At 28.1% G+C, this 27628-nt stretch overlaps 3 protein-coding genes across 4 annotated transcripts; 1 reads left to right on the top strand and 2 right to left on the bottom strand.

Annotated features, from left to right (window-relative positions):
- The first annotated feature begins 8172 nt into the window (after positions 1-8172).
- On the top strand, positions 8173-11827 carry LOC148195607 (putative polygalacturonase At3g15720). Its single transcript, XM_088094507.1, has 8 exons — positions 8173-8397; positions 8901-9035; positions 9890-10054; positions 10143-10350; positions 10504-10585; positions 11041-11146; positions 11392-11502; positions 11574-11827. Exons 1-8 carry the CDS (start codon positions 8263-8265, stop codon positions 11799-11801), a joined length of 1170 nt encoding a protein of 389 aa, XP_087950633.1. The 5' UTR covers positions 8173-8262; the 3' UTR covers positions 11802-11827.
- Positions 11828-13618: 1791 nt separating this feature from the next.
- On the bottom strand, positions 13619-17110 carry LOC124847967 (putative polygalacturonase At3g15720). 2 transcript variants are annotated; one of them, XM_047325561.2, is made up of 8 exons: positions 16967-17110; positions 16703-16837; positions 15161-15367; positions 14540-14747; positions 14372-14453; positions 14123-14231; positions 13936-14043; positions 13619-13843 (listed from the first exon to the last, which is right to left on the bottom strand). In XM_047325561.2, exons 1-8 carry the CDS (start codon positions 17108-17110, stop codon positions 13619-13621), a joined length of 1218 nt encoding a protein of 405 aa, XP_047181517.2. The 2 variants fall into 2 exon arrangements, with proteins under 2 accessions (XP_047181517.2, XP_087950803.1); XM_088094677.1 differs by having other exon boundaries at positions 13942-14043.
- A 3427-nt stretch (positions 17111-20537) lies between these two features.
- LOC124847966 (putative polygalacturonase At3g15720) lies at positions 20538-24121 on the bottom strand. Its single transcript, XM_047325560.2, has 8 exons — positions 23954-24121; positions 23672-23806; positions 22485-22649; positions 21808-22015; positions 21630-21711; positions 21289-21397; positions 21046-21150; positions 20538-20954 (listed from the first exon to the last, which is right to left on the bottom strand). Exons 1-8 carry the CDS (start codon positions 24098-24100, stop codon positions 20715-20717), a joined length of 1191 nt encoding a protein of 396 aa, XP_047181516.1. The 5' UTR covers positions 24101-24121; the 3' UTR covers positions 20538-20714.
- Positions 24122-27628: the final 3507 nt, after the last annotated feature.

Raw genomic sequence — 27628 nt, 5'->3', positions numbered from 1 at the left:
TTATTTGGACTGGAAATACACAAAAATAGAGATTGTTCACTATTAAATGGTCTATTTTATATGGTTCTAATGTGAATGGTTATTTTGTAGGTTACTAATATTCAGTTGAAGAACAAAGTCTATATGTATGTTTAGCTTGAGAGTTTGTTGATGACCAAATGACTTAGAGTGAACTCATTTGTACTCAATTTCTTAAGTGTAAGTATCATAAATACATGTTATTTAAATCTGTCAATTTAGCATGATATTAAGAATGCATATGATGTTATTCTTGAAAATATTGTGATATTATATATGGATGATTGTATTAATCTTAACTAAAATCTTTTATTTTGACATAATAAAGTTGTAATTTGTTGTTAATTTTGTCTGAATATTTACTCACTGAATTAAAACTTTGCTCTTCTAATATTTCTAATATTTATTAGGTTGATTGAGGAATTTCAGAACTTCGGAAAATTTCCGGCGGTTTAAAATAAACCGCCTGTAACATTTATAATTTTTAATTTTTAAAATAATGTTTCTGTGCCTTCATTCTTTCTGCTTTTTTTTCCCGCAAACCGCTATCTTCTTTTCCCTGCTGCCTTCATTTTCTCCCAAACCACAATCTTCATTTCGCTACACCTCTCCCCCACCGCTACCGAAAGCTTAATTCTACTCTCTGCTGCTTCTCTTCCTTCTCTGAGAAGCACCACACAAACTCCCCCAACTCCGATGACGTCGTCGAGCTTCCTCTCTTCCCTCTCCCTCTGGTGCTCTTCCCCGGCGCCATCCTCCCCTTGCAGATCTTCGAGTTCCCCTACTGCATCATGATGCACACACTCCTCCAAGCAAACCTCCGCTTCGGCGTCATCTACACGGATGTCGTCTCTGGAACCGCTGCCGTTGGCTGCGTCGACGAAGTCATAAAGCATGAGAGCCTCGTGGATGACCGCTTTTTCCTCATCTGTAAGGGCCAGGAATGGTTCTGAGTGAACAGTGTGGTGCGCACGAAACCCTACCTGGTCGCGCAGGTGACGTGGCTCGAGGACCGACCATCTCCCTCCACCGACCTCGATCTGGACAGGCTGGCCACCGATGTGGAGACCTACATGAAGGACGTTATCCGGTTATCCAACCGGTTGGGAGGGAAACCAGAGAAGGAGGTTGGGGATTTGAGAAGAAACTTGTTTCCAACGACATTCTCGTTCTTCGTTGGCAGCACCTTCGAGGGCGTGCCAAGGTTCAAAATGAATCTGGCAGCACCACAAGCGCCACCACCAACACTGCCATGGCAACGAAATCCATGGTGTCAGCATGCCACTATTGTTGTTTGGTGACGAAACTGATGAGGAAACTGAAGCGACGTGGGCGCACACTACGACCGAAAAATGTGAGTTGACAAGGTTCGTTCCAATGCCGCTATGATCCGTTGAGTTATTCCTTGAACTTTGATTCCACTGGATGTGGCAGCTTAATGGATGAAGATTACTACAAGTTCTACGCTTTCTCTTCCAAGTTTGTGGCAAATCCAAGAACAACTTCTTCATGCCCTGTTCTTCAACTACAATCAGGGAACTCCCATTAACCACCACAATGAATCTCTTCACTTTTTTCTTTCTCAGACCCTCTTTCCAATGATATAAAGATGGGTATTGTAGGGATCTAATGTCTATGAGCTTCTTCCGTACCATATATATTGAATCATATTAGTTATCTTATGGTTAATTTCGTTTAACTTCAAACATATTCGTTGCTAATCTCTTCAGATGTCTTATTTCCAGTGTTGATTGGTGATTTATACTCTATACCAAATGTATTGTTGCTGTAAGTGTAACTTCGTGGCAACATATTGAGAAAATAGTTGTAAATTCTTTTCATGCGTAAACTCTGCTTGCCAAGTAAGAGAAAATTCCATTAATATATCTCCTTTCAAATGATCTTCTACATTAGAGTTCTAATTACAGCTATGATGAAACTAAAAGAGTTATATGTTTGTTGTTTTTGCAGTCGTATTTTTTCAGAGATTATTGGGAAGACATTGGAACAATAAAATCCTTTTGTGATGCTAACTTGGCTCTTACTGAAGAGGTAGGTTCAAGATGTTTACAGCTATGATTTTTCCCATTCTGTTTAGTATAACTAATAAGCAGGAGTACCTTCATTATGGTTCATCATGCAGAGGCCTTACGGAATCAGAATTAGTATTTTACTTGATTTAAGATGATGATGTTTAATGCAAATCATTAAGAAATTATTTGTTAATGTTTCTCATTTTGTTTGTTATAAATCATTTACGTTCATATGAATTTCCAACCGTTCATCGTGATGTGATCAAGCGCTTTGTGAAAACAAGTCAGAGAAAGTAGTAGCTGGTGTTGATGATGATTTTATTTTAGAACTCAAACCTCTATCAAAAGAAGCTGTTGAAATATAAATGAAAGACCTCCAGTTCTTTCAACAAAATAGTGAGACTTAACAATGTGGTGAAGCCTGTAATTTCCACTTTACAATATGACATTATATTTCAGAAACTAAGTTGATTTAGCCTCTGTCTACATGAACTTGCCACTTCAATTTCCCAGGTAAACTCAATTCTCACTTTCACTCTATCTTCTTTCTTCTCTATACTTTTGGCCTCTAATATGTCTCCTGGTTCACTTATTAATACTGAAAAAATGGTTACAGTTACAATTACTGATATTCCAAACATGTAAGACTAAAAAAGCTAGCTGTGTCAACAATATATATATATATATATATATATATATATATATATATATATATATATATATATATATATATATATATATATATATATATATAAAGTATGACACTTAAACTTTCAAACATAATTAGAAAAGAAGGTTTTACATTATTATTATTATGTTGAAGGTTAGAGGGCTAGGAAAGAAGGAAGCAACAGCATGAATCCCGATGTGGCTGCTACTTCAGATGTACCCAACATTAAGATTAAGATGCCAGATATCAGGAGATGGTGAAAGGCATGATCAAACTCCTCCTCCTGTTGCTGCTTCACATGCCTCATCATCCAATGAGGTGGATGAAATTACGAACTCTGTACATGGTAAGTTATGCTTTTAATTCATTAAATTTATTAAAAATAGTGAATTTTAAACATGTATTATCCTTTCTATAAAGTTTGGAATCACTTTCTGGAGTGATGTTTACATGCATTAAGAATAACGTTCATATTGCATTAGTGTTTATATTTATTGTGATAACTATCATTATTATAATTTATATTCAAACTTTTTTAAAAAAATATTTAAAAATTCATTATTCCTAGAAAATCTTTCTAACTTCTACGTGAGTTTTTTTAGTACTGATGTGACTTCCAACATCCAAGTTGTTGGATTATAACCATCTTTGATATGAGGCACTCCTTGAACAACCTATATTAATCAATTTGTGAATATGTTAATGTTATAGAAGTAACTAGTATGCTCAATCTCATTTACACTAAAAGGTATACTACTCGTTCATGTGTCTGATATGTAACGGACACTAAAAGGTATACTACTCCTTAATAAGGATAATTACATTGATTTTCTATAAGCTCATAAATTTATATTATAAGTTTCTATTATGATTATAGAAATAAAAAACAAATCCTATATAATCACAGATATGTTAAATAATATATGTCTTATTGAGAATGTTTTTATTAAATCTCTCATATCTTTATAATGTGAAAATTTTCAAAGTTTTGTCTTTAAAAGTTTAATTATTGAAATTTTGACATGGGCTCACCTCAAAGTACTGTATCAGATGGGAAGAGTTGCTGCCAATTGGACCAGAATATATTTGCTCCCCTCCCAATTTCAGAAGTAACAGCTGCCAAGGTGGATAATAAAAAGTACTTAATTCTGAAGATAAACGAAGCCATGCTGAGTATAGTAAGGACTCAAAAACTGTAACATTGGGTGAGTGGATATCAAGTTGTTAACAATATCCTGATATGCGAGCAAATGTTTCTTGTTTCTTTGGGTATCCAGATATTGTGATGCTTCATTCGATGTATCCACTTGTTTTCCTTCCAGAGAGAACATCCAGTAGAGTAGTCTTGCCAGCACCACTTACACCCATCAGAGCTGTTAGCACCCCTGGCCTAAAAGCACCATTAATACCTTTCAGAAGTTCAAGACGATTCTACATGATTTATTGCAAAACTTGAACTTTTATCTATTGAGGAAGTTTCATTTTGAATTTTTTTTTGCAGGTAAATTAACTGATAAAAGTGATGTATATGCTTTTGGAGTTGTTCTACTGAAGCTTCTCGTTGGAAAGAAGCTTCTTGTTGTTCTACTGTAGCTATTTATGAAATTTAACTGGGTTGGTATTGGAAATAACATGTAGCTATTTACTTGTAGGGATATAGATTCCTGCATCATGTATTGATGTTCTGTAATGTTTTTTTGGTTGTGATCGTCATTTTTTGGCCTTTGTTTACGTTAGCATGATACTAAGAATGCATATGATGTTATTTTTGAAAATATTGTGATATTATATATGGATGATTGTATTAATCTTGACTAAAATATTTTATTTTGACAGAATAAAGTTGTAATTTGTTGTTAATTTTGTCTGAATATTTACTCACTAAATTAAAACTTTGCTCTTCTAATATTTCTAATATTTATTAGGTTGATTGAGGAAATTTGATATGGTTGGATGATATCCAACCAAATCATATTTAAAATTTATGTAAATATGTTTAATTAAATACTATGTAAAGTTAATTAATATAAGTATATTAAAGATATGAAAAGATTCATTCTAGCACATTTGTTACATGAAAATAACATGTAAACTAAATTAAAAAATGTATATTAATTAATCCTGGAATGTATAACATAATTTAAAGCATAAAAGTAAAAAAAAAATGTTTGATTGCAAAATTAACTACTTAAAACAGTTGAAAAAAATGTTTAACAAAATTTAAAAGTAAGCATAAATGAACGACTTAAATTACCTAATTAGTTTGTAAACTACATGGTCCTTCTATATGGTAGGTAAATTAAGAAATTCATAGAAGTATAGTTAATTTAAACTAGAAGAAAATTTAAAGTAATTTGAAATAAAAGAATATGTAAAGTAATTAAAATAAAAATACTACGTAAATTTGAATGACGGTAGTCAATAATTTTTTAAAAGAATTTCTTCCCAAATTTTGATTATGCAACGACCAATTTTCTGTTTAAAAACAAAAGTGTCTAACTCATAAGTAATAAGCTGCACAAAACTAAGCACTGAAATGGTAGAAAAATGAAAAAATGAAAATAATGAATGGAATAAATGTAAAAATAAATAGATAAATAAATTTAGAAGCCATTCACAATAACTGGTCCCAACTTCTCCATGAATTAAAAAAGAAAAAAAAAGACTCATTTCATGATTTTCAAAACATGTATGTGAAAAAAAATATACTATGATACACTTTTACATTCATCTAACACAAGATATAAGGATAAAATGGTTATAAAAGTGTAAAGTTTTATATTTTTTCAAAAAAGAAGAGAAGAAAAGTAAGCAAGAATAGTGTCAAATGGATGTAAAAAATTTAAGTGTGTCAAAGAAACATTTTTAATGTAAAAATGATCAAATCAGTACATACTTTGAATTTTTATCTTTATTTTCTGTGATTTTAACTAATATTTTGCTAGTTTTGGCAGGAAGATAACGCAGAAACTCCTTCTGGAATGCTGCACTCACTAGTTGTTTCCTCCTTTGTTCAAGAGAAGTTATATAGAGAGGAAATGTGTTTTGTGGCAAAAGAAACTGTGATAACTATGACAAATCATGAAGATGTTCAATCAAGACCTACCATACTTAGGGATCTTAAACAGCTCATTGGGACAAACATTTCCAACAAAGAAAAGAAAGAATAAACCTGTCCATGATATGTTGTTGTTTGGATTCTTCTGGCTGCCTTATTTTATTTTTTCAATTTTCTTAATATTTTGTTAGCAGTGTCCTCTTTTTAGCCAACAAAAATGGCAGTTTAAACTTTGTATTCAATTCGTGATTAATTTTGCTTTTTGGATGTACCAAGAGGCTAATATAGATTAGGTTAAGAAGAACCGAGGTTAGGGCACATTGCATCATTTTCGTGTTTTTTTGGTAATTTGTATTTTGTTTATCATTAATCCTTCGATCGACTAATGTTGTGCCTTTTTATGCTATACTAGAGATAGAAAACATTATGATGTTTTTTAAGAGAAAAATTCACTCTCCTTTTATTTATTTTTCTTTAATTATTCTTAATTTATATTTTCTTTTTCTATAAGTCAAAAGATTAAAACTTTTAAACATAATATTTAAAAGAATTCGTTACATATTAATCATTATAATATTAAAAATAATTACCACCGTAAAATTAATATTAAATATATTAGTTAAGAACTATAACTAACGTAAAAAACAACAATATCTTAATATTATCAATTTAAAAATAAAATCAGGAGAGTTCAAGAGATAATGTTTTGCTCTAAAAAAAGTATATTTTGATTAAGTGTTAGCGTAGAGGAAATTATATTTTTGACTCTAATATTATAATACGCTCTCTTATTTTTATCTGGTATTCATAAAGAAAATATAAGTGCGTCAATTTTTTGTTGCCATATATTCAGAAGCAAATTAATTTTTCATTTGTATTTCTCTTAAAGATGACTGTGGATATTTTTTCCCTCATTATTCATAATATAGGTAAAAAAAAGGTAGGTTATTTGAAAATATATATTTTTAGATAACTTATTTATGATTTTAAATGATTTTTTTACATTTTCAAATGTTCATATTAACAAGTCATTTAACTCTCCACCTATACCTCTTAATTTTTTTATTTCCCCTTTGACCAAAACAAACCTCTTTTGAGGGATCAGTTATTTTTGGACCAAATTTAAATTAGAATTAAAGTGTCACTTCTCTAATTTACGTTATTAAAAGTTTGTATTAAATGTTCACATAAAATTAACATGAAACTCCAAATTTGACTGAAGAATGTAACTAATATTATTTATAATACTGTCTCTAAAAATTTCTTTCCAAATTCTTTGTAACAAATAATTCTTTAGAATATCTACACACACTTTAGTGATGTTTAACATTAGATAGAAACTACTTACTAACTATATCATTTAAATTTTTTTCTACCTTTTAACTATATATTTTTAAATTAACATTTTTTACTAGTACAAAAACAATCTATAACATCACGCGTTCAACATCCTATCACAAAACAACCAACTTTAAAAATGATCGGTGACATTGTTGTTAATAAATTCACGTGTTCAATATCGTTTAGAGCATCCATATGATGTCTAAAACCAAATGACGTCTCATCGAATAGAGTTTCGGATCCTTTGAAAATCCTACACCTCCATTCACCAAACTTTTGCTTCCCTACATGGTTTTCTTAATCAAATTCATTTTGATAACTTTTTGTTTTTGAGTTTCTATAAACTCCTTCAAGTTCATAAAAGCAAGACATTTCTTTGCCTTTAATTCAACGTCAATATAAAATGTTTTTGTAAAGCTTGAAGGTACTATAGAAACCAGTAAAAAAAGTTAATGGATATGGATTTCTTTTCTAAATCGGTATATGCGTTGGATTTTGTGCTATTAATCCGATGTCATATTATATTTGGACCTCAAATTATATGTTAATCCGACATCATTTGATATATTTAGATGATTTTTTTTTTTTAAATTTGTTCAAGGTGTTTTTCACATAATAAATCAGTTTGTTTTGAAATCTCATAGTAAAAAACACTTATAACAAAACTTAAATAATAAATTATCCAACATTTAAACTGTATTAGATAACATTATGCAATAACAGTTATATGTAGTCAACCTCACTCTAATAATACCGTAATTTAGTCAACATTATTATTTCAAAACTAATAATAATGTCACAATTTAGTCAACATTAACATTTCAAAATTAATTCAATGTTTTCTTATAGTTTACGAAAACGAAAAGACCATGAAAACCGTTACTTAATTATTTTTCCTGCCAACGCTTTTCCCAACCTACGAATTAAAAGGTTAATAATAAAATTGTGATTGTTTTTGTCCCAAAAGCTTTATTAAATATAAATTCCTTTTATATATAAATCATGTCAAACCATACAAATTGAGTGCGTTTTCATAAGTGAAAATGGCACACACACATATATAAATACATACTGAACCTGTATTGAATTCTCCAGCAGTCTACCAGATAAAATTCAACCAAATAAGAAAAAATTGCCAAAACATGCAAAGCTTAATCTCTTTTGTTTTGGTTCTTGCTTTTATCTCCCCATGCCTATGTTATAATGACACCAAAACTGGCCTTTATAATGTAATAAATTATGGTGCTAAGGGAGATGGGATATCGGATGATGCACAAGTATGTATCTTTTTGTTTTTGTTATTTACAATTTTAAGGCTTAATTGTAATTATTAATGTTACTATATGTTAATTCAATTTTTACAATCTCAATATTGTGTAATATTTATACTTTGACTTGAGATCCAACATTTAACCAATATGTTAACTAATGTCAGGTTTTCAATGTTCTGATACTAATTTATCAGGTCAATATTTCCATTGAGTGCCCAAGTTAATAAATTGATCAAAACTAAACAATAAAAATATTGGAATACACTTTTAAAAGAGGTTTCAATATATAAAATGAATAAATTTTTATTTAAAAAAAATTGTTATTGTGGAATTCATTTGTCAATTCTTTCTTATTGTAAATTATGATAACCCATATTTCAATTTGGATCACTCAATAATACTTTATCGATATTTATTAATAAAGTATTTAATTTATAAAACAGTAATATTTTCATGATGACAACAATTTTTAGTTTTTTTATTGGATATTTGTTCTGAATTGGTGGCAGGCATTTTTGAAAGCTTGGCAAAGCAGTTGTGGAGCACAAGGTATGGCAACTCTAGTCATACCTGCAAACTATCGATTCCTTCTGTCACCCTTAATGCTAAAGGGTCCTTGCCATGCCTCAAATATTCAAATTCAGGTATTTCTAATGTAACCCTCATTCATTATTCAACTGTTGGTTTCTTTTATTAAATTCTTGGTACTTTTAAATTTCATTTTAAAACAAATTTTCTTCTAATTATTCTTCCATAAAAATAAAAAAGTAAACGCAATTAATATCAGAAAATAAAACGTATTTTCTATGTTATTTAATATTATATATATACATTAAAGTTTAATTGCAATTTGAATTATAAATGTAAGCACACAGTTACAAATGTATCCTTACTGCACCTTATTAACAATTACAAATTGTTATTACAGCACTTTACAAAATATTACTAATGTCAAAATGGATTAAAACTCATGAATCAACCTAAGTTACTACGGATTCAGACGGGGTTAGCTTGAAAAAAAATTGAAATTTTGGTACGGATTAATTTTGAGTCTAACCTAGTAAGAATTCGATTCATTGAGGTTGAACCTGTGATGAGTCAGGTTGACTCGTCAATCCACTTAATTTTCTGTTTTTAGCTTATTTTTGGATTATGTTTGGAGTTTAAGATGATTTTGAATTGTATTATATTTTTTTTTATTTTGAATTGTTTTTGGAATCTAATATCATTTTGAATTGAAATTTATTTAAATTTGAATTAGAAAACAATTGTTATTTTTTTTGGAAGGAAAAAAAAACTTGTCATTAAATAAGTAAATGAGTCAACCGTTTAACGTATTCATTTGTTGTGAGTTCGACTCGATTCGAATTTTTTCGACTCATTAATAAATGAGTCATATTGGATAGGTTTACTAAATGACTAATCCGTAATTAATTGAGTCGAGTTGGTCTAGGTGAACCCACTACACTAATTATGAGTGTGATGAATGTTGTTGCAGATCCGGGGGAAAGTAATTGCAGCTGAGAAGAATGCATGGGCATCATATAAGTATACTTGGATTTTGATCTCAAATGTAAATGGTCTGACAGTGGATGGAAGTGGAGGATCGCTGGATGGCTTCGGTTCTTCATGGTGGTCATGCAGAAACTGTCCACGTCCGTCGGTGAGAGAATATTCTTTCTGATATTAAAAGTTTTCACTAAGTTTTAATTAAGTTTAAGATTCTGATTCATGTGGGTGATGTGATGAAGGTCATTAGTTTCAATTCATGCAATGGTCTTAGTGTTAGCTCCTTGAACATCATTAACAGTCCAAAAGCTCACATAAACATAAACAATTGTGTGGGAGCCACATTCTCTGCTATCAGTATTCAGTCTCCCGGTGACACTCACAACACTGATGGAATTGATGTTTATGCTTCAAAAAATATCTGGATCAAAGATTCTACTATAGCATGTGGTAAATCAATCTTCATCACTTGCATATATATATATATATATATATATATATATATATATATATATATATATATATATATATATAAGTTTCAGTATAGTGTTTTTAAATAATTAATAGATGTGCAGTTTTAACTTAATTTGTCTTTCTAAATAGGTGATGATTGCATTGCTATCAGTGGTGGCTCCTCTTATGTCAATGTTACTGGGAGTGCTTGTGGACCAGGCCATGGAATAAGGTTTTTATATATAAACTCTGCTTTGCTTGACATATAAATTGTTGAAAATTCAAGCATTAGCATGTTGAGTAAATATAAAGTTGTTAAATAACATATAAAAATATTTATAAATATGTTATTTTTTTTTGTTGAAAGTTCATATCGACTAGAGATAAAACTAAATTATAATATATAAGTGGAATGCAAACCTCATCTTATAATCCAATTTTATAGAGTTAAATTAGATTTAATGTTCACTTCTTAATATGGTATTACAGTCAGATTATCAAGCGAGATCTATTTAAAATGTAAAGTTTTAAATTAAAAATTGTATCAAATTTTTAGATGAATTTAATTCATATATTTCATTTTAGTCAAATCTATTTTCGAAAGACATATGTGGTATCAAACACTTAGATAGATTAAATGATAATATATTTTGTTATATGGTTTTAAGTTTAACTATTGTGAAGCAGTGTTGGGAGCCTGGGAAATGGCAATAGTAACACAGTGGAACAAGTTCATGTACGAAATTGTAACTTCACCAATACACAAAATGGAGCAAGAATTAAGACATATGCGGTAAGATTTATTTTCTCCCTTTTTATGTGTCTTTTAGAGTTTTTACATAAAGATTCAACAAAAATACACGAAGTTCTCTTGCTAATTGTTATAACATAATCATGAAGTTCATTTTACTATATCACAAAGTATAAGAGGTGTGATGGAGAAAAGTGACAATTAATTTCCATGAAACATTAAAATTATGTAGGAAAGAAAAAAAAGGAAAAAATAAATATTTTTTGGTTATCCATTTCTTTTTTCAGGATGGATCAGGTTATGCAAGAGGAATCACATTTGAGGAAATTACATTGATACAAACTCGAAACCCAATAATCATAAACCAATTCTACACTAACAATGGCGTATCTTTAAAGGTATTCACTTAAGTTCATTACATTGTTAATTTATTTATTAGTTATTAAAGTTGGATTTTTGGCATAATTAGAATGGAGGAGTTGAAGTGAGAGGAATAACATTTCGTGGATTTCATGGAACAAGTATGACTGGTGAAGCTATTACCTTAAATTGTGGTCCACAAGGTTGTTTCAACATTACATTGGATCAAATTAACATTGCCTCTTCTCAACAAGGAAAACCAGCTTCCTGTTCTTGCAAAAATGCCCACGGAACAGCCACATCTTCTGTTCCAAATTGTCCTTGCTTATTGCCATGAGTTCTTTCTTATTCTTTTATATGCCATATGCCAGATAATTAAATTATCAATTTTATCATCAATATTGTTATCTGCATACGTATAAATCAATATCTAAATAAAAATTATTTCTTTTAATTTTAATATTATATGAGATTCCAAACATTTTTGTACATTTATTTTGATATTCTGAAATATTTGCTGAATATAATTTAATAATGTGACTACAGAACGAGTTAATTTAGCTTCTAAATATTAATCTTGATCAAATAGAGACATTACTTAGTCAACTTTAATACAATGCAAATAATTATTTAAAAAAATAAAAGTGAATAAAATTATTTTAACTTTTTTAATAAATAAATATTTATATTATGGTCATATTAGTATTAACTATTAACTTAGTCAATACAAATTTTCTTAAAACCAAAAAAGTTTAGAAAACACAATTTTTAATTTTTTAAAATAAATATTTGTATTAAATAAAATAAATATTAAAAATAAACAAAGTTATAACATCAACTTATCTATCACAATTTTTTTTTACAATCTATTATTGTTTTTGTCTTTGACGTCTCTTAAATGTTTGATGTCAATGTTGACGAGGTAAATTCTAACGTTAAATTTTGTCAGTAATGCTTACCCTAATGTAATTTGTTTTTTTTTTGTTTTCTTTTTTGAAATTAGTTTTCGCATGCATCAGAAAATTTCACATGACAGAATACATATTTTAACTACACATTCAAGTTCTCTATTGTAAGACAAAAACTATTTTCCCTCAATATAAAAAATATAATCTAACATGAACAAATAAACTTAAAAAATAACCTAAACTTTGAATAGTGTATATAATATGATTTCCAATTAAACTAAAATAAAGAAAAAACTTTGTCTCAATTCTATTAGATCCAATTACTCAATTTCTATAACAACTAAACACCAAGATTTACCATTATAATGACAGTATTTTTCTTCTCTTGACTACTTTCTATCCAACGAGGCGTAAGATTCACATAAAGTTAAAGGGAAAGTAAATATAATTTGAAGAAAAGAATTCTATGTAAATTATGATTTTACAAAACGAGTAATGAAATATATTTAAATTTCTAACTTACTTAAATTTCAACTAACTTTGAAATTTAATATTCTTTATTCTTGACATCTCACTTAAAATTAAAAAAAAAAAAAACATGATCTATATATAACTTCTCATCAACTAGGTTATGGTGAATTACTCTGTGGAAAAAGCTTCTATATAACATAAAAAGTATGTTATGACATATTTGCTTTTTATATTACATGATACTTAAACTTCTATTTGTACGTTAAGTTTCTCCCAAGTCATTTTTAAATTTGTTTTTCTTTTGAAGTTTCAAATTCCGATTAACCCTAATTTCAATTTATTTCTAATATGTGTTTCTGTATATGCTCATAATTTTTTGCATTATATACGCGTAAGAACTCCAATAAAAATGCTGTTAAAGGTCTAATAATCATCTAGCTAAGACGATCAAAATAATAATAACAATGAAACAATAATCATTCTATTTCATTTAAAGATCGAACCATAACACTAATTCTTAACCTATAAAAATTGTCCACATATAAAAACTCCTTACTTCCTTACTTCACTATGGTCAGTAGGAATTGACCAATATCTTAAAATGAGGAATGACATAACATAAAACAAACTAAATAACAAAATAAAATAAAGCAAATAACTCAAAATTTGGTGTTCCTAATGGCATTTATAAAAAGAAGCTCGTACATATTGTAGTAGTTTTCGCAAAAAATAAAGATATATATTCTGGCTTAAGCATGTATGAAGGTAACACAACTTATGACGATAAAGAACATTCTGGAACAGTGTTTGTAGCTTTCCCATGAGCATTATTGCAAGAACAAGAAGCTGGTTTTCCAGGTTTAGAAGAGACAATGTCAACATGATCCAATACAATGTCGAAACAACCTGATGGAGAGCAATTCAGCGTGATAGCTTTCTCCTTTGCAGATGTGCCACTAAATCCACGGAATATCACATCGCTCACATTCAATGCTCCACTCTAAGTACACCAAATATGAAATGCAACCTTAATAAGCTTTCATAAACTGAGGGAAAAACAAGTTGAAATCACACATATAGTTAATTGAATACCTCTGCTTTTCCATAACTTCCATAGTACTGATCTATAATTATTGGGTTGTCAGAATCTATTAATGTGATGTTCTCAAAAGTGATCTTTCTTGCATAACCTGATCCACCCTGCAAAAAATTATACTAAATTTTTTTCATTTTTACTGTATATGAAAGTTTTCACACTTTATACCCTTAAATTACTTACCGGGACTGTCTTAATTCTTGCTCCATTTTCAGTGTTTGTGAAAGTGCAATTTTTTACATGAACTTCTTCCACTGTATCATACGCTTTGTTTCTCCCCAGGCTGCCAATGCTATTAATTTGTTCATGTTAATTAATGGATTAGGGTTTGTTGAATTTGGATCTCAACAAGATATTAATCAATCACAGGAAACATTTTACAGATTGATGTAATGTGTATGATAATTTCATTAAACATTTGTAAAAATAAACCTTATTCCATGGCCTGGTCCACAAGAAATTCCAGTAGCACTGATGTTGGAAGAGCCACCACTGATGGCTATGCAATCATCACCTTGACAATTGAACAGATAGCAATTATTTTAAAACCATGGAACATCGAAATATGATTCAAGTACATAAAATGTAAACATGGTTTACCACATTGTATAGTGGAATTTTGAATCAAAATGTTTTTGGAAGTGTAAATGTCGAATCCATCAGTGTTGGGACTGTCACCAGGAGCACGAATGCTGATATCAGAGAATGTGGCATTCTCACAACTATTTATTCTTATGTGAGCTTTTGGGCTGTTAGTGATGGTCAGATTGCTAACAGTAAGATCATTACAAAATTTGAATCTCAGAATCTGCATCGTCCACAAGAAAAATCTACTTTCAACATATATATACAGAATAACTTAAAATCAGGATCCATCAGTATATTTTGAATGTTCACTAGAAGGATGAAAAACTCAACAAAGTTCAAATTGGTCGACACATCACAATCACTTGTTCATAAGTCTATTTTGAAGGTTAAACAGAAGAAAAACTATTCTTACTTAAATTTTTTACATTCATTTCACATTTTCTTACTTAAATTCATTTCACACTTTCAAAATTTTACACTTCTATGACTATTTTATCATTGTACTGTATGTCAAATAAATGTAAAAGTATGTCACAGTATCGTTGCTTTAAACAGAAAAAGAAAAACAATATAATAATTTGCCCTAGGGTTTAATATATAGGAGAGAACAAAGTTTAGATAGAATGGTCAAACCGTTGGTCGTTCGCAAGCATGGCAATTCCACCAAGTAGAACCGTAGCCATCGATTGAACCTCCACTTCCATCAATTGAGAGATTAGTTACGTTTGATATTACAATCAAATTGGACGTTTCATTTGTGAGACCTTTTGTTTTAGGGTTTTTGATTTCTGACACTTTAATCCACTCATTCTTCCCAGCTGCAACTATTTTCCCTTGAAGCTGCAAGAACATGAATTCTAGTTACATAAATTTGAATATATGTGTTTCATATGCATAAGCATATTTGGTGCATTGAAGAAGCAAAAAGTTCAAAGATAAAGTTTTGTCTGCTTTCACTTTGTTTTTTTTTCTAATCATTTGGAAGATAAGTAGAAGATTTGAGAATAAAACTATGCAAGTAATTGTTTTTAGTGAAGTTTAATCTGTCTAAGGGTGCTTTTTATTTGCAATGATACCAATATTTTTATAATTGTTAAGCTTTTTATTTGCACAGGTGAAAGAAAGAGACGTTACGTTACTAATCTAATGTGTCTGTCTGAAAGGCATTTGACATAAAATAATACGAAATAATATTTTTGTAACCACAAGGATCAAATCGGATACCTGTTTTTATCTAAAATATTATCTTATTACTCCTCATGTTACTTATGAGATATTTGAGAAAAAAATATTAATTTATTTTTTTTATAAATAACTTTAATGTTACAAACCTAAATTGAAGTATATGAAGTCATATTTTAAATAATTATTAATTAAATAATATTTCTTTCACTAATAATTTTATTTTAATCACTTATTTTTTCAAAAAATATTAAAATAAAACTTACTAATAATTATTAAGCAAGAAATAAAAAGGTAATTATGAATAAGTAACAGATATTTTCATATTGGATGCCATGATACTCATATTTGCTTCATTACCAATTAAATAGCCATATTCATTATCTGTGACTATCCATTAAAATATTTATTTAGTATCCGTAGTAGATTTTATCTATAAATATATGTCAATAATTTTTTTATTCTTATGATCACTCATATACGTTGTATTATAATATGATATAAAAAGTCAAAAATATTTTATATAAAATGTTTGTTTTGCATTCATAATAATAAGTTATTGGTATGAAATTAAGTTATTGGTTTGAATATATATATATTTGCATTTGTCATTTGTATTGGTTTGGGTTATAGAGAACTTTAATATTGTGTGTCATGGAATTTGAGATGAAAATGGATTTGATGCATGAAACCTACTCATTCCATAAAAAATGAAATTTAAAACTTTCATCACATTTATAGAAACAACTAACTTTAGTTTTATGGATAAACCTTTTGCTAGAAATCATACCCATATTTATTAAAAATAATTTAGAATGTTAAAAACCTTATACTGAAAATTCACTTTGTTTGATTTGTTTAACGTATATTGCTAAGGTCGTCACATATTTTTATTTTTTTCTTCTTTCATTTCATTTACATTATATAACTTTGCATGTAATCTATCATTAAAAATAATAATTTTCTTTAACCTTAATTGCTGCGCAGGTTTACCTGAATATTAACACTTGGGGCATTGCAAGGACCATTGAGGGTTATGTAATTTAGCAAGAATTCTCCTTTTGGTGGTATAACTAGGGTTGGTGTTTGTTGTGCTCCACATGTGTCTTTCCACGCACTTAGAAAAGCCTACATATAAATTCAAATAAAAAAATCATATCAATGTTGTCAAATATCAAATGTGTATTTTCCTTAAATTAAAGTGGCATTACTCACTAATTAACTATACACTAAACTAAATTTGGAGATAGAAAGTACCCCAGAATCATCAGATTTGCCATCACCATGAGCACCATAGTCTATCACATTGTAAGTATTTGTTTCGGTACTAAGTCTCGACCTCACACACAAACATGGTGAAACAAAACCAAGAATCAAAACAAAAGTCATTAGTCTTTGCATGTTTGAGAAGAGTGAAGTTGGCATGGCAAGATCCTTAGGAAAGTTCAAGAGTGGGCTCATAGATGATGAGGGAAGGATAGGTTCGAGTTTAAATAAGTAGAACTTTGGACATAGGAGATGATAGAAAACAAAATGATATTATCAAATATTTAATAATAATAATAATAATAAATTATCAAATAACAATTAGATAAATATTAAATAATTATTAGAAAACATAATAATTAAAATGTGTCTAAGAAACAAGTTAACAAACTAAAGACAAAAATTAATAAATATTGATATAAATTTTTTAAATTACGAGTATTTTAATAAAGAAAGATATATTGAGATTAATACATAGACTAGAACCAAATAAATAAATACATACTGGTCTTTATTCAAATTTAAAAAATTTATTTTTTGTCCAAGTGGACCAATTTAAAAAATTTATGTGTTATCGATGTGGGGGAAAGAAAGCCAAAGTTCAAATTGTTTTAAATGTTTTTATTAGTTGATAAATTGTTTTATTAAATCTATGTAACTTACAAAAACAAATTGCATAAAATTAAATTAAATTATATTATTTAAATTTATATAAGTTTAAATTGTGTAACTTATATTGTACTTGATAAATTAAATAGAAATATTTTATTAAATATGTATAACTAACAATATGAGTAATCATGATTTCATAATATTTATTACAAAAATATATATTATTTTTAATTTATATAAGTTTACATTGTGTAACTTATATTGTACTTGATAAATTAAATACAAATATTTTATTAAATATGTATAACTAACAATGAGTAATCGTGATTTCATAATATTAATTAAAAATATATATTATTTTTAATTTATATAAGTTTATATTGTGTAACTTATATTGTACTTCATACATTGAATAAAATATTTTGGCAACTATATTATAATCATAATTTCATAATATTAATTATAACTATATGTTATTTTGAAATATATTTTTCTATTTATATATATATATATATATATATATATATATATATATATTAATAAAGTGAGTTTATCTTTTTGTGTGATTTGTAATAATCAAATTTTATTTAATAACACATTTTTCTTATATATAATTTAAGTGAAAATAAAAGTATTTAGCAAAATTTTATTTTTTTTTAAATTGGTTATATTTCATAAATATTTTATTTAATATTATTTTTATTCATTAAAAAGGGTTGAAATTTTCTTTCAATTCATATGATAATGGAAATTTTATTGGTGACTTATGTGTTTAATCTATTATAACAAATATTATTATCACTAAGGGTCAAATGGGTAATACTTAAAATTTGTCGATAAATTTAAGTTATTGACAGCAAAAAAATTTTATCAATAAATTTTTTTACAAAATTTTTATTCTATCGAAAGTTGTCGGCAAAAAATTAGTCAAATATATTCGTCAATAATCACTGACGAAAATATTAATTGATAAAATTGTCGATAAATATCATGATTTGGTTAATCTTTTTCTTTTTTCCCTCTTTCTTCTTCTTCCTTCATTTATATTTGTTTTCATGAGTTTCGCCACCAACAAAGCACTCTCGGCCCCTAAACAACCATCAGTCCAACACATTTAACCAGTTGATTTGGGTGAATGAAAATCATTAGGAACCATCATGCAAAAAAGAATTAATGAAAATCATAGGAAACAATCACTAAACCTGTTTTCACATTCTCAAATCTAAGAGAGAGAGAGGGGGGGGAAGAAGAACGCCAATGATGTTCCTAGTCGTTGGAGAAGCAATGTTAGCAAGAGCTTGCTGGAAACAATGAAACACAAACACAAAGAAAAGAAAAAGAACTCATCGATGGTGTTGGTCGCCTACTTAATCTTCGATGTGAGGAGCTCGATCAACGACTAAGGTCATTGGTGAAGGGAAACAACGACGAGGTCGTAGGTTGTTGTGGTGGTGGGTTTCGAGGGAGAAGATGACGAAAGTTTTTGTTTCTTCATCTTTAATAAAAATTGGATATATGTGACACTAAACATGAGATTTGAGTGAGAAATTTGTTGCTCATTTTACTGACGGATATACTAATAAAAACATTTGTCAATAAATGATATATGTATCTCTGATGAATTTATAGAAAAAAATTTCGTTGATAAATTTGTTGATAAAATTTGTTAGTAATTAAAATTTTAAAATCTATTAATAAAATTCATCAATAATTAAATTTATTGACTGATTTATTGATTTGGGTAAAATTTTATCGATAATTTCGTGATTTTTTAGAGTGGTAGAAGTTTAATTAAACTAAAACTAGTACTTTCAAAAATATTTCTATATTCTTAAAATTTATTTATTTATAATGTTGATATGAAATTTAGAAAATAAATAAATGCATTTAAGTTTAATAGAGATCTAAATTATAATTGTTACCATCTGTGTGTACTGCTCATTCAAATCTAAATTATAATTGTTACCATCTGTGTGACCACAAGGAAAACAATTTGACTATTCACATTCATTCATAACGTTACCATCTGTGTGTACTGCTCATATTAAAGCATTACACAAAATAATTAGGTCAACAAATAAAGAAGGAAAGAAAATATTTTAAATCTACAAAGCGAGTGAGAGAGTGCGTGATTAAATTACAAAACCACAAGTCAAATGGTGAGTTTTAATAAACAAAGTAGTATTTAATTTCGATAAGCTTTACTTTTGAACAATAAACTAAATTTTAAATGATTCGGTCTAATCTGTCTCATTTTGTTTGACCTAAATTTTGTTCCGTCAAATCCAATTATCATGAATTAAACTAATTTAAGTTTGAGTTAACTTAATTTGATTTAGGTCGATTCTCTCCAATCTCAATCTAATTTGGATCTAGTTTCACTTAATTTAACCCAAATCTAATGTAGATTAACTTTGATGTACTCTGTGTATGGTCTAATACAATCTTGCATTACTTAAAATTGACCCGACTCAACTTGTATGAGTTGGACTTAACTGAACACATTTGCCTGTCCAAACTTAAAATTTCAAATTTTAAAAATTATTTAATATATATTTATATATACTCTAAATTAAATTGGACATGAAATAAAAAATGAATGGATTTTGAGTTAAGATAAACCAAATAAAGTAATTATTATAAATTGAATTTGAATATTTGAATTTTTTCATCCACCTCTAGAAGTTGAGATAGAAATTTGTCAAAAGTCCATTAATATGGATCACTAGTTTCAAGTTACATTCAATATAATTTTTTAATTATAAATTATTTCTACCATACGAGAACTTGAGATAAATCGCATCCAACCTCCAATTAAAAACATATCTTCCAATAAAGTGAATAGAATCAATCTTCAAATAAAAACCCTTATGAGAGAAAGTAAGAGAAGCAACTCTATCAATCCTTTTATAATGAACACTCCATGTATATTTTACAAGAGAGAAGGGGAAATACAACTGAACATCATTCAAATTTAAGAAACAAGTTGTAGAACATCCTAGTCAGTTGACCCCATGTGTTCCTAAGATAAACAAGAAAAAAAATCCTATGAAGGGGAAATAAACCCATGCTTATTTTGTAGTAGTTTTCCTAAAAGTAAGAGATCTACCACCCACTTACTAAGATACTACACATTTATTCGTTTATTCGAGAAAGAACATTTTGGATCAGTGGATGTAACTCTTCCACGGGCATTGTTGCAAGAACAAGAAACTCGTTTTCCTGGTTCAGAAGAGACAATGTCAATATCATCCAGAACAATGTTGGAACAACCAGGTAGACCACAATTCAGAGTAATAGCTTCGTCACTTGCTGATGTTCCTCTGAATCCACGAAATGTCACATCACTCACGTTCAATCCTTTGTCCTAAGTGCACCAAATTCAACAATGCAACATTCATATAACAAATAAGTTGAAACCACAAAGATATAAACACAAACACAAAGTTTAAGAGTACCTTCGAAATTTTACTGCCGTAGGTCTGGTCTATAATAATTGGGTTCATAACGTTCATTAATCTGATGTCCTCAAAAGTTATCTGTCTTGCATAACCTGATCCACCCTGCAAAAAGTTGAACAATGTATGAAATATTTTGTTAATCACGTCAAACATATATTCTTATATGGTTAACAAAATTAATAATAATTTAAATACATTTTTTCTTTTTCTGATATGTTTTTTTGAACAGTTATTACTTACTGGTGCTGTCTTGATTCTTGCTCCATTTGTAGTGTTGGTGAGGTTGCAATTTTTTACATAAACTTCTGACACTGTTTCAAAAGATCCGTCTCTTCCCAGGCTGCCAATGCTGATTAATTTGTTCATGTTAATGGATTAGGGTTTGTTGAATTTGGGAGTAACAAACCATATTAAGTTTTTCTTTTTCAAAGCTTATATTAAATATTACAATCAACTTTTGACTTTTCTAAAATTGAATCATGAAATATATACTAAAATGGGAAGAAAAATAGCAAAAATAATTTACTGTTTGATGCAATGTTCAAGGGTGATAATTTCATAAAAAATGTATATAAATAAACCTTATTCCATGGCCTGGTCCACAAGCAATTCGAGTAGCATTGATGTAAGAGGAGCCATCGCTGATGGCTATGCAGTCATCACCTTTTCAGAAAGACAATTGCAAAAACAGCAGTTATTTTAACAGCATGCAACATTGAAATCTGATACATGTACTTAATATATGTAAACACTATTTACCACATTGTATGGTGGAATCTTCAATCAAGATATGTTTTGAAGCAAAAATGTCAATTCCATCAGTGTTGTAACTGTTACCAGGAGAATCAATGCTGATATTAGAGAATGTGGCATTCTCACAATTATTTATCCTTATGTGAGCTTTTGGGCTGTTGGTGATGGTCACGTGAGTAACACTAAGATCATTACAAAACTTGAATCTAAGAATCTGCATCAACCACAAACATTTACTTCAAAAACAGTCAGTTATGATGGTTTAACTCGTATGATATGAGTCGGTTTTGACAATTTATTAAATTTTACAAAAGATATATAAAGATGGGTTGGAAGTTTCACATTTACTAAAGATAAGGTCAATTTATAATATATAATTGAGTGCAAACTTCACATCATAAATCAATTTTGTAGGATTGAGTTGAGTTTAAAGTCTTACAATTATCAATTTTATTCCATATGAAGATTCAGACGACATTTAGATTTAGGAAAATATCATTTTAACAACTATTTTACAACAATCTATGTGTTATCTTGTAATTGGTCCGTTTCAAATATACAGACGAATAAAATAGTGACAACATATATCAAAAAGTTGTTAAAATATCATGGTCGATATATTTATAATCAAATATATTGTATTGTAAAGACATAAAAACATAGTTTAGATAGAATAGTCAAACCGTTGGTCTTCCACATGGTTGGCATTGCCACCAAGAAGAACCATAACCATCGATCGATCCTCCACTCCCATCAATTGAGAGATTAGTTACGTTTGTGATTTCAATCAAATTACTTCTACCTTTTACCCATTCATCTTTGCTAGGTGCAACAATTTTTCCTTGAAGCTGCAAGATATTTTGTAGCAAGATAATTTTAGATATAGGTTTCATTTGCATAAGTAGAATATTACCCTCTTTGAGAATGTTACAAGAAAATTTTGGTCTAATGATTATGAAACAGAGAATACTACAATGTAGAATTTATAATTTAAGGTGTTAATTTTTATTTACGGTGTTAATCTTTTAATCTCTATCCAATGTAGAATTTATAATTTTAACCATTTTTATTTTTTAAATCAGATTTCACAGTAACAAATTGAAAAGAAAAATGAATTTTTTAATTTGATTTTTAAAACAAACTATTTAAAAAGTCTATTTGGCATTACTTATTAATTTATTCTGAAAAAAGAAGCAATTATTCAACAAGTGATACGGTTTATAGATTCCTCCAAAATTAAACCAATTAGATGAATGAATAAACGAAACTTACAACTCAATTGAGATTAACAAGAATCAATGTTTTGCAACTGTAATTTACTTCAAGGAAATCAAGTACATAAGCTAAATTGTATATTTAACATAAGAATTAATATCTCATATGCTATACAATTTTGTCTGCATAATTTATTTCATTCAAGTAAATTACAAGTGTTGCGTAGCTTTTTCTGGTGTTATTTTAGTCCACTTAACCCAATTGGCAAAGAATATTATTCATTTGATTTTAAATTTTATTTTAATTGAAGCTAAATTAAATATATATGTAATTCAAGCCTACTCTTTATTGGCTTGATGCAAAGTGAAACACTGTTTGAGAAAGAGACAAAATTTCTACTCGAATTTGTTTGTAAGAGTATATTAAAAAGGGTAGAAAAGACATTGAAAGTTTATTATTGAAAATGTATTGGAGAAATAAATAATTTAGGAAAAAAAATTAAAATAATTTACACACCGAATCAAAATTCACATAGTTATAAGAAAAACATTGGTACCATTAAAAATAAAATTCAGTAAAATCAAAGAAAAATATTTTACACCACCAAAATTTAAATAAAAAAAAAAAGGTCAATCCAAAATTAAAGAAGTTATACCTTAATATTAACTTTTGTGGCAATGCAAGGACCATTGAGGGCTATGCCTTTCAGCAAGAATGCTCCTTTTTGTGGTATAATAAGAGTTGGTGTTCCTTTTGTTCCACATGTATCTTTCCATGCACTCTCAAAAGCCTACATTAATAAAAAAAAGACAAAGATTAATCTAAAAAATATATTAAATTAGAAAGATTAAATTCAAAATTATCAAATAAAAGTGATATTTCTCATGAAGTATAATTTAAACTAAATTAAAAGAAAGAAAGAAAGGAAAAAAAGTACCCTGGAATCATCTGACTTGCCATCACCATGAGCACCATAATCTATCACATTATAAGTGTTTTTCTCTTTTATAACAGTCGACCTTACACACAAACATGGTGAAACAAAACCAAGAATCAAAAGAAAAATTATTATTAATCTTTGCATGTTTGAGAAGAATGAGATTGACATGAGTTGAAGAGTGGGATTGGAATTTAAATAGATATTGTAATATACTTAAATAGAGATTTGATCAGAGAAAGAAAGAACGTAAAAGTATATTCAATGTTTTATTAATTAGGGAAGGAATTAACGCATCAATAATAATATCATTGATTATATATTAATTATAGAGTTGATTAGTTTTATTTTCAAAAATTATATAATGTTTGTTCATAATAAATATTATCTTTCATATATGTTGATGTAATTAAATATTATTTATTATATTTATTATATTCAATATAAACTGTTCTTTAATTCTTTTATTAAACCCTTCAAATTAAATTAAAGAGAAAATATGCTTTGACACGTTGACAATCATTTTACACATTATTTTATATTTTGAATAAAAATAATTTGTAATATCGTTCTAAAAGATTTTAAACTGACTGATGTTCTCCATTTTAATAAAATATTTCTAATTTATTTCTAATTTGAACCCAATTACATTATTAATGTTTTTATAATATATAAAGTAATATTTTTAATAAAAGAATAACTCTATTACTAAAACTATTATAATGAAAGACATATTTATTATATTATTATTATATTATTATTATTACCATTATTATTATTATTATTATTCTTTTATTATTATTATTATTATTATTATTATTATTATTATTATTATTATTATTCAGGGAATATACTCCAAACAATTTTAATGTCATGCTTAAAGAAATTACCTATCACGCAGAAACTTGCATAATTCCATGGTCAAACAATTTTATGATAAACCTTCTTATTATAATAGATGTCTATATAATATTTTTATGTATTTGGTAAAAAAGAAAGTCTCGATGACCATAGTTTTGACATCAATATTTATAGTAGTGATATTTTTGGTCATAAAAAAAGTTGCAACGATTTCCTACTTTATTAGAATTTTAATTTCATCAAAAAAAGATTTTGTGGTAAAGTGTCAATGTGTATGAATTGTTCAAGTTGTAGTTCATAAAAAATCAAATATACAAGCAATCTTGATTATTATAAAATTTGAAGATCTGTTTAGCTTATACTTATTTATATTACAATACACATGCAATTAAGTAAAAAATAATAAATAGATATTTATAATATTTGTATGTCGTATTATTCTTATCAAACTTTAAATTATACATTAATGCGAATATAAAAAATATAATAAAACAAATATTTATAGCTAATTATATTGTTACCTTTCAACATAATTAGATCTAATATTAATTAACTTAGGTGTAATTATAAAAGAATGAGTTATAATTAGGTGGTTGCTAATTTGGAACTTATTTCAAAATTTATTAATTGAGTTTGAAGTAAAGAGATAAGTAATGACATTTTATAAATATTTATTATAAAGACGATTTTATGATAATCGATTATAAAGGCAACCTTCTCATTAATAATCGATTATTCAATAATACAAAAATATCGTATAATGTCGTTATTTTTTGGTCTTTCATGTCGAATTCGAAGTTGACGTCATATCGATGTCGAATTTAAAAAATTTGACGCTAATCAAATTGACATCGAATTTTGTTAATATTCGACGTTAAACAATTTTTTTATTTTTTTTTAATTAATTGTAATCCCTTTTTATAACTTTACGAGACCTGAAAAAGTAGAAAAATAACACATTTCAGCTTTTTGTATTTTATAAAGCATGAACTATAAATGTGTAATATAGTATCAACAACTAACAACAATAACAAACAAAAAATAAGTTCAATCAAAAAAAAAAAACAAGTTCAACCAAATAACAACAACAACTAACAACAACAAAAAACAAGTTGAACAAAAAAACAACAACAAACAAGTTCAACAAATAAGTTCTTCAAAACAAAACTAAAACTAACATTCAAAAGGTGGGTTCATCGGAATAATGTGTTTCCACCCGTGAGAGAGAAAGCAGAATGCGCTTATCACTAGTAAAAATCAACGTATAACGTCACGCGTTTAACGTCCAACCACTGAATAGCCAACGTTAAAAATGACCGGTGACATTTTTGTAAATAAATGCAATTATTAAATGTCTTTTAGAATTGTAATTCGACGTAAAAGGATATAAAACGTCGAATGCCCCAGTGTTAGACATTAAAAGGTTAGTGAATTCAATAAAAATTTGAGCGGGATATTGAAAATTCATTTACTTTATCTTATTGCGCGAGACTCTCTTCTCTTCTCAAACTTTTCTTGAACGAAGTTTGACGACTATTACATGTAATCTTTCTTTCATTTGATACAAATGCATTTTATGTATGATTTTCGTTTGTTTTGACCGATTACTTTCGTGTTTTTGTTCTTCATAGCGCATTATACTTTCTCTGTAACCGGTGACGACACTTTATTTTGACAACCCACCTTTCGAAGGTTAGTTTCCATTTTCGTTTTGAAGAACTTATTTGTTGAACTTGCTTGTTGATTTTTTTGTCGAACTTGTTTGTTGTTGTTTGGTTAAACTTGTTTGTTGTTGTTGTTTGATTGAACGTATTTGTTGTAGGTTATTGTTGATTGTTGTTGATACTACGTTCATAGTTCTTGTTTTATAAAATACCAAAAACTGAAATTTGTTATTTTTCTGTTTTTCAGGTCTCGTAGAGTTGTAAAAAATGATCACAATTAATTTTAAAAAACAAAAAAAAATTATTAACATTGTATATTGACAAAATTTGTAACGTTGAATTTTTTAAATTCGACGTCAATTTAACGTCTCCTGGTATTACGTCGTTCGCTAATGCGCCGTTAAAAGACCAAAATATTAGACGTACGTGATTTTTGTACTAGTGTATGAAGGACAAGAACACGCAAAATAATCCGTCAAAACAAACAAAAATTATACATAAAGTAGTTAATTAACATGCATTTGTATCAAATTAAAGAAAAATTACATGTGATGGTCGTCAAACTTCTTTCGAGCAAAGTTTGAGAAGAGAATAGGGTTTCGCGTGTTAAGATAAAATGAATGAATTTTCAATCTCCCGCTCAAATTAAAAAGGGGAAACTTTTGCTGACAAATAATACGTCGACGCTCATACAAAACTCGACGTATTATATTTGGTTTAAAAGAAAAAAGAAAAAAAATTAAAAACGGGTTACTTTTTGGCTTATGGCTGACAAATAATACGTCGAAGCCCTTACAGAATTCGACGTATTATTTGTTGTTTAAAAGAAAAAAGAAAAAGAAAATTAAAAAGGGTGACTATTTGGCTTCTGACTGACAAATATTACGTCGAACCCCTATAGGATTCGAACTATTGGTGGTTTAAAAGAAAGAAGAAAGGGAATGACGCGCTGATTTAAATAAATATCATCATAGAACGTCGAATTGAATAAGGCTTCCACGTTCTACAATTGCATTTATTTACAAAAATGTCACCAGTCATTTTTAACGTTTGCTATTCAGTAGTTGGACATTAAACGCATGACGTTATACGATGTTTTTGAACTAGTGATTCCAGAGAAAAGTTAAGAGAAAATTCATATAAAGACCTA

Source organism: Vigna umbellata, chromosome 7 (genome assembly GCF_029865625.1).
Source record: "Vigna umbellata cultivar VRB3 chromosome 7, Vumbellata_1.0, whole genome shotgun sequence".
NCBI classification, from domain to species: domain Eukaryota; kingdom Viridiplantae; phylum Streptophyta; class Magnoliopsida; order Fabales; family Fabaceae; genus Vigna; species Vigna umbellata.
Note: the sequence above shows the minus strand (reverse complement) of the source record. Positions and strands in the feature narration are given on the sequence as shown.

Excerpts from the sequence above, each read along its gene's own strand:
- LOC124847967 (XM_047325561.2), bottom strand. The coding sequence starts at position 17,110 with ATGCAAAGACTAATGACTTTTGTTTTGATTCTTGGTTTTGTTTCACCA. Across the intron at positions 15,368-16,702 it reads CCCCAAGTGTTAATATTCAG|CTTCAAGGGAAAATAGTTGC; the intron begins GTAAACCTGCGC and ends ATGTTCTTGCAG. Across the intron at positions 14,044-14,122 it reads CAAGAATTAAGACAGTCCCG|GGTGGATCAGGTTATGCAAG; the intron begins GTAAGTAATTTA and ends AATTTTTTGCAG.
- LOC124847966 (XM_047325560.2), bottom strand. The coding sequence starts at position 24,100 with ATGCAAAGATTAATAATAATTTTTCTTTTGATTCTTGGTTTTGTTTCA. Across the intron at positions 23,807-23,953 it reads GCAAGTCAGATGATTCCAGG|GCTTTTGAGAGTGCATGGAA; the intron begins GTACTTTTTTTC and ends TTATTAATGTAG. Across the intron at positions 21,398-21,629 it reads GGACCAGGCCATGGAATAAG|CATTGGCAGCCTGGGAAGAG; the intron begins GTTTATTTATAT and ends CAAATTAATCAG.
- LOC148195607 (XM_088094507.1), top strand. The coding sequence starts at position 8,263 with ATGCAAAGCTTAATCTCTTTTGTTTTGGTTCTTGCTTTTATCTCCCCA. Across the intron at positions 10,055-10,142 it reads GAAACTGTCCACGTCCGTCG|GTCATTAGTTTCAATTCATG; the intron begins GTGAGAGAATAT and ends GATGTGATGAAG. Across the intron at positions 11,503-11,573 it reads ACAATGGCGTATCTTTAAAG|AATGGAGGAGTTGAAGTGAG; the intron begins GTATTCACTTAA and ends TGGCATAATTAG.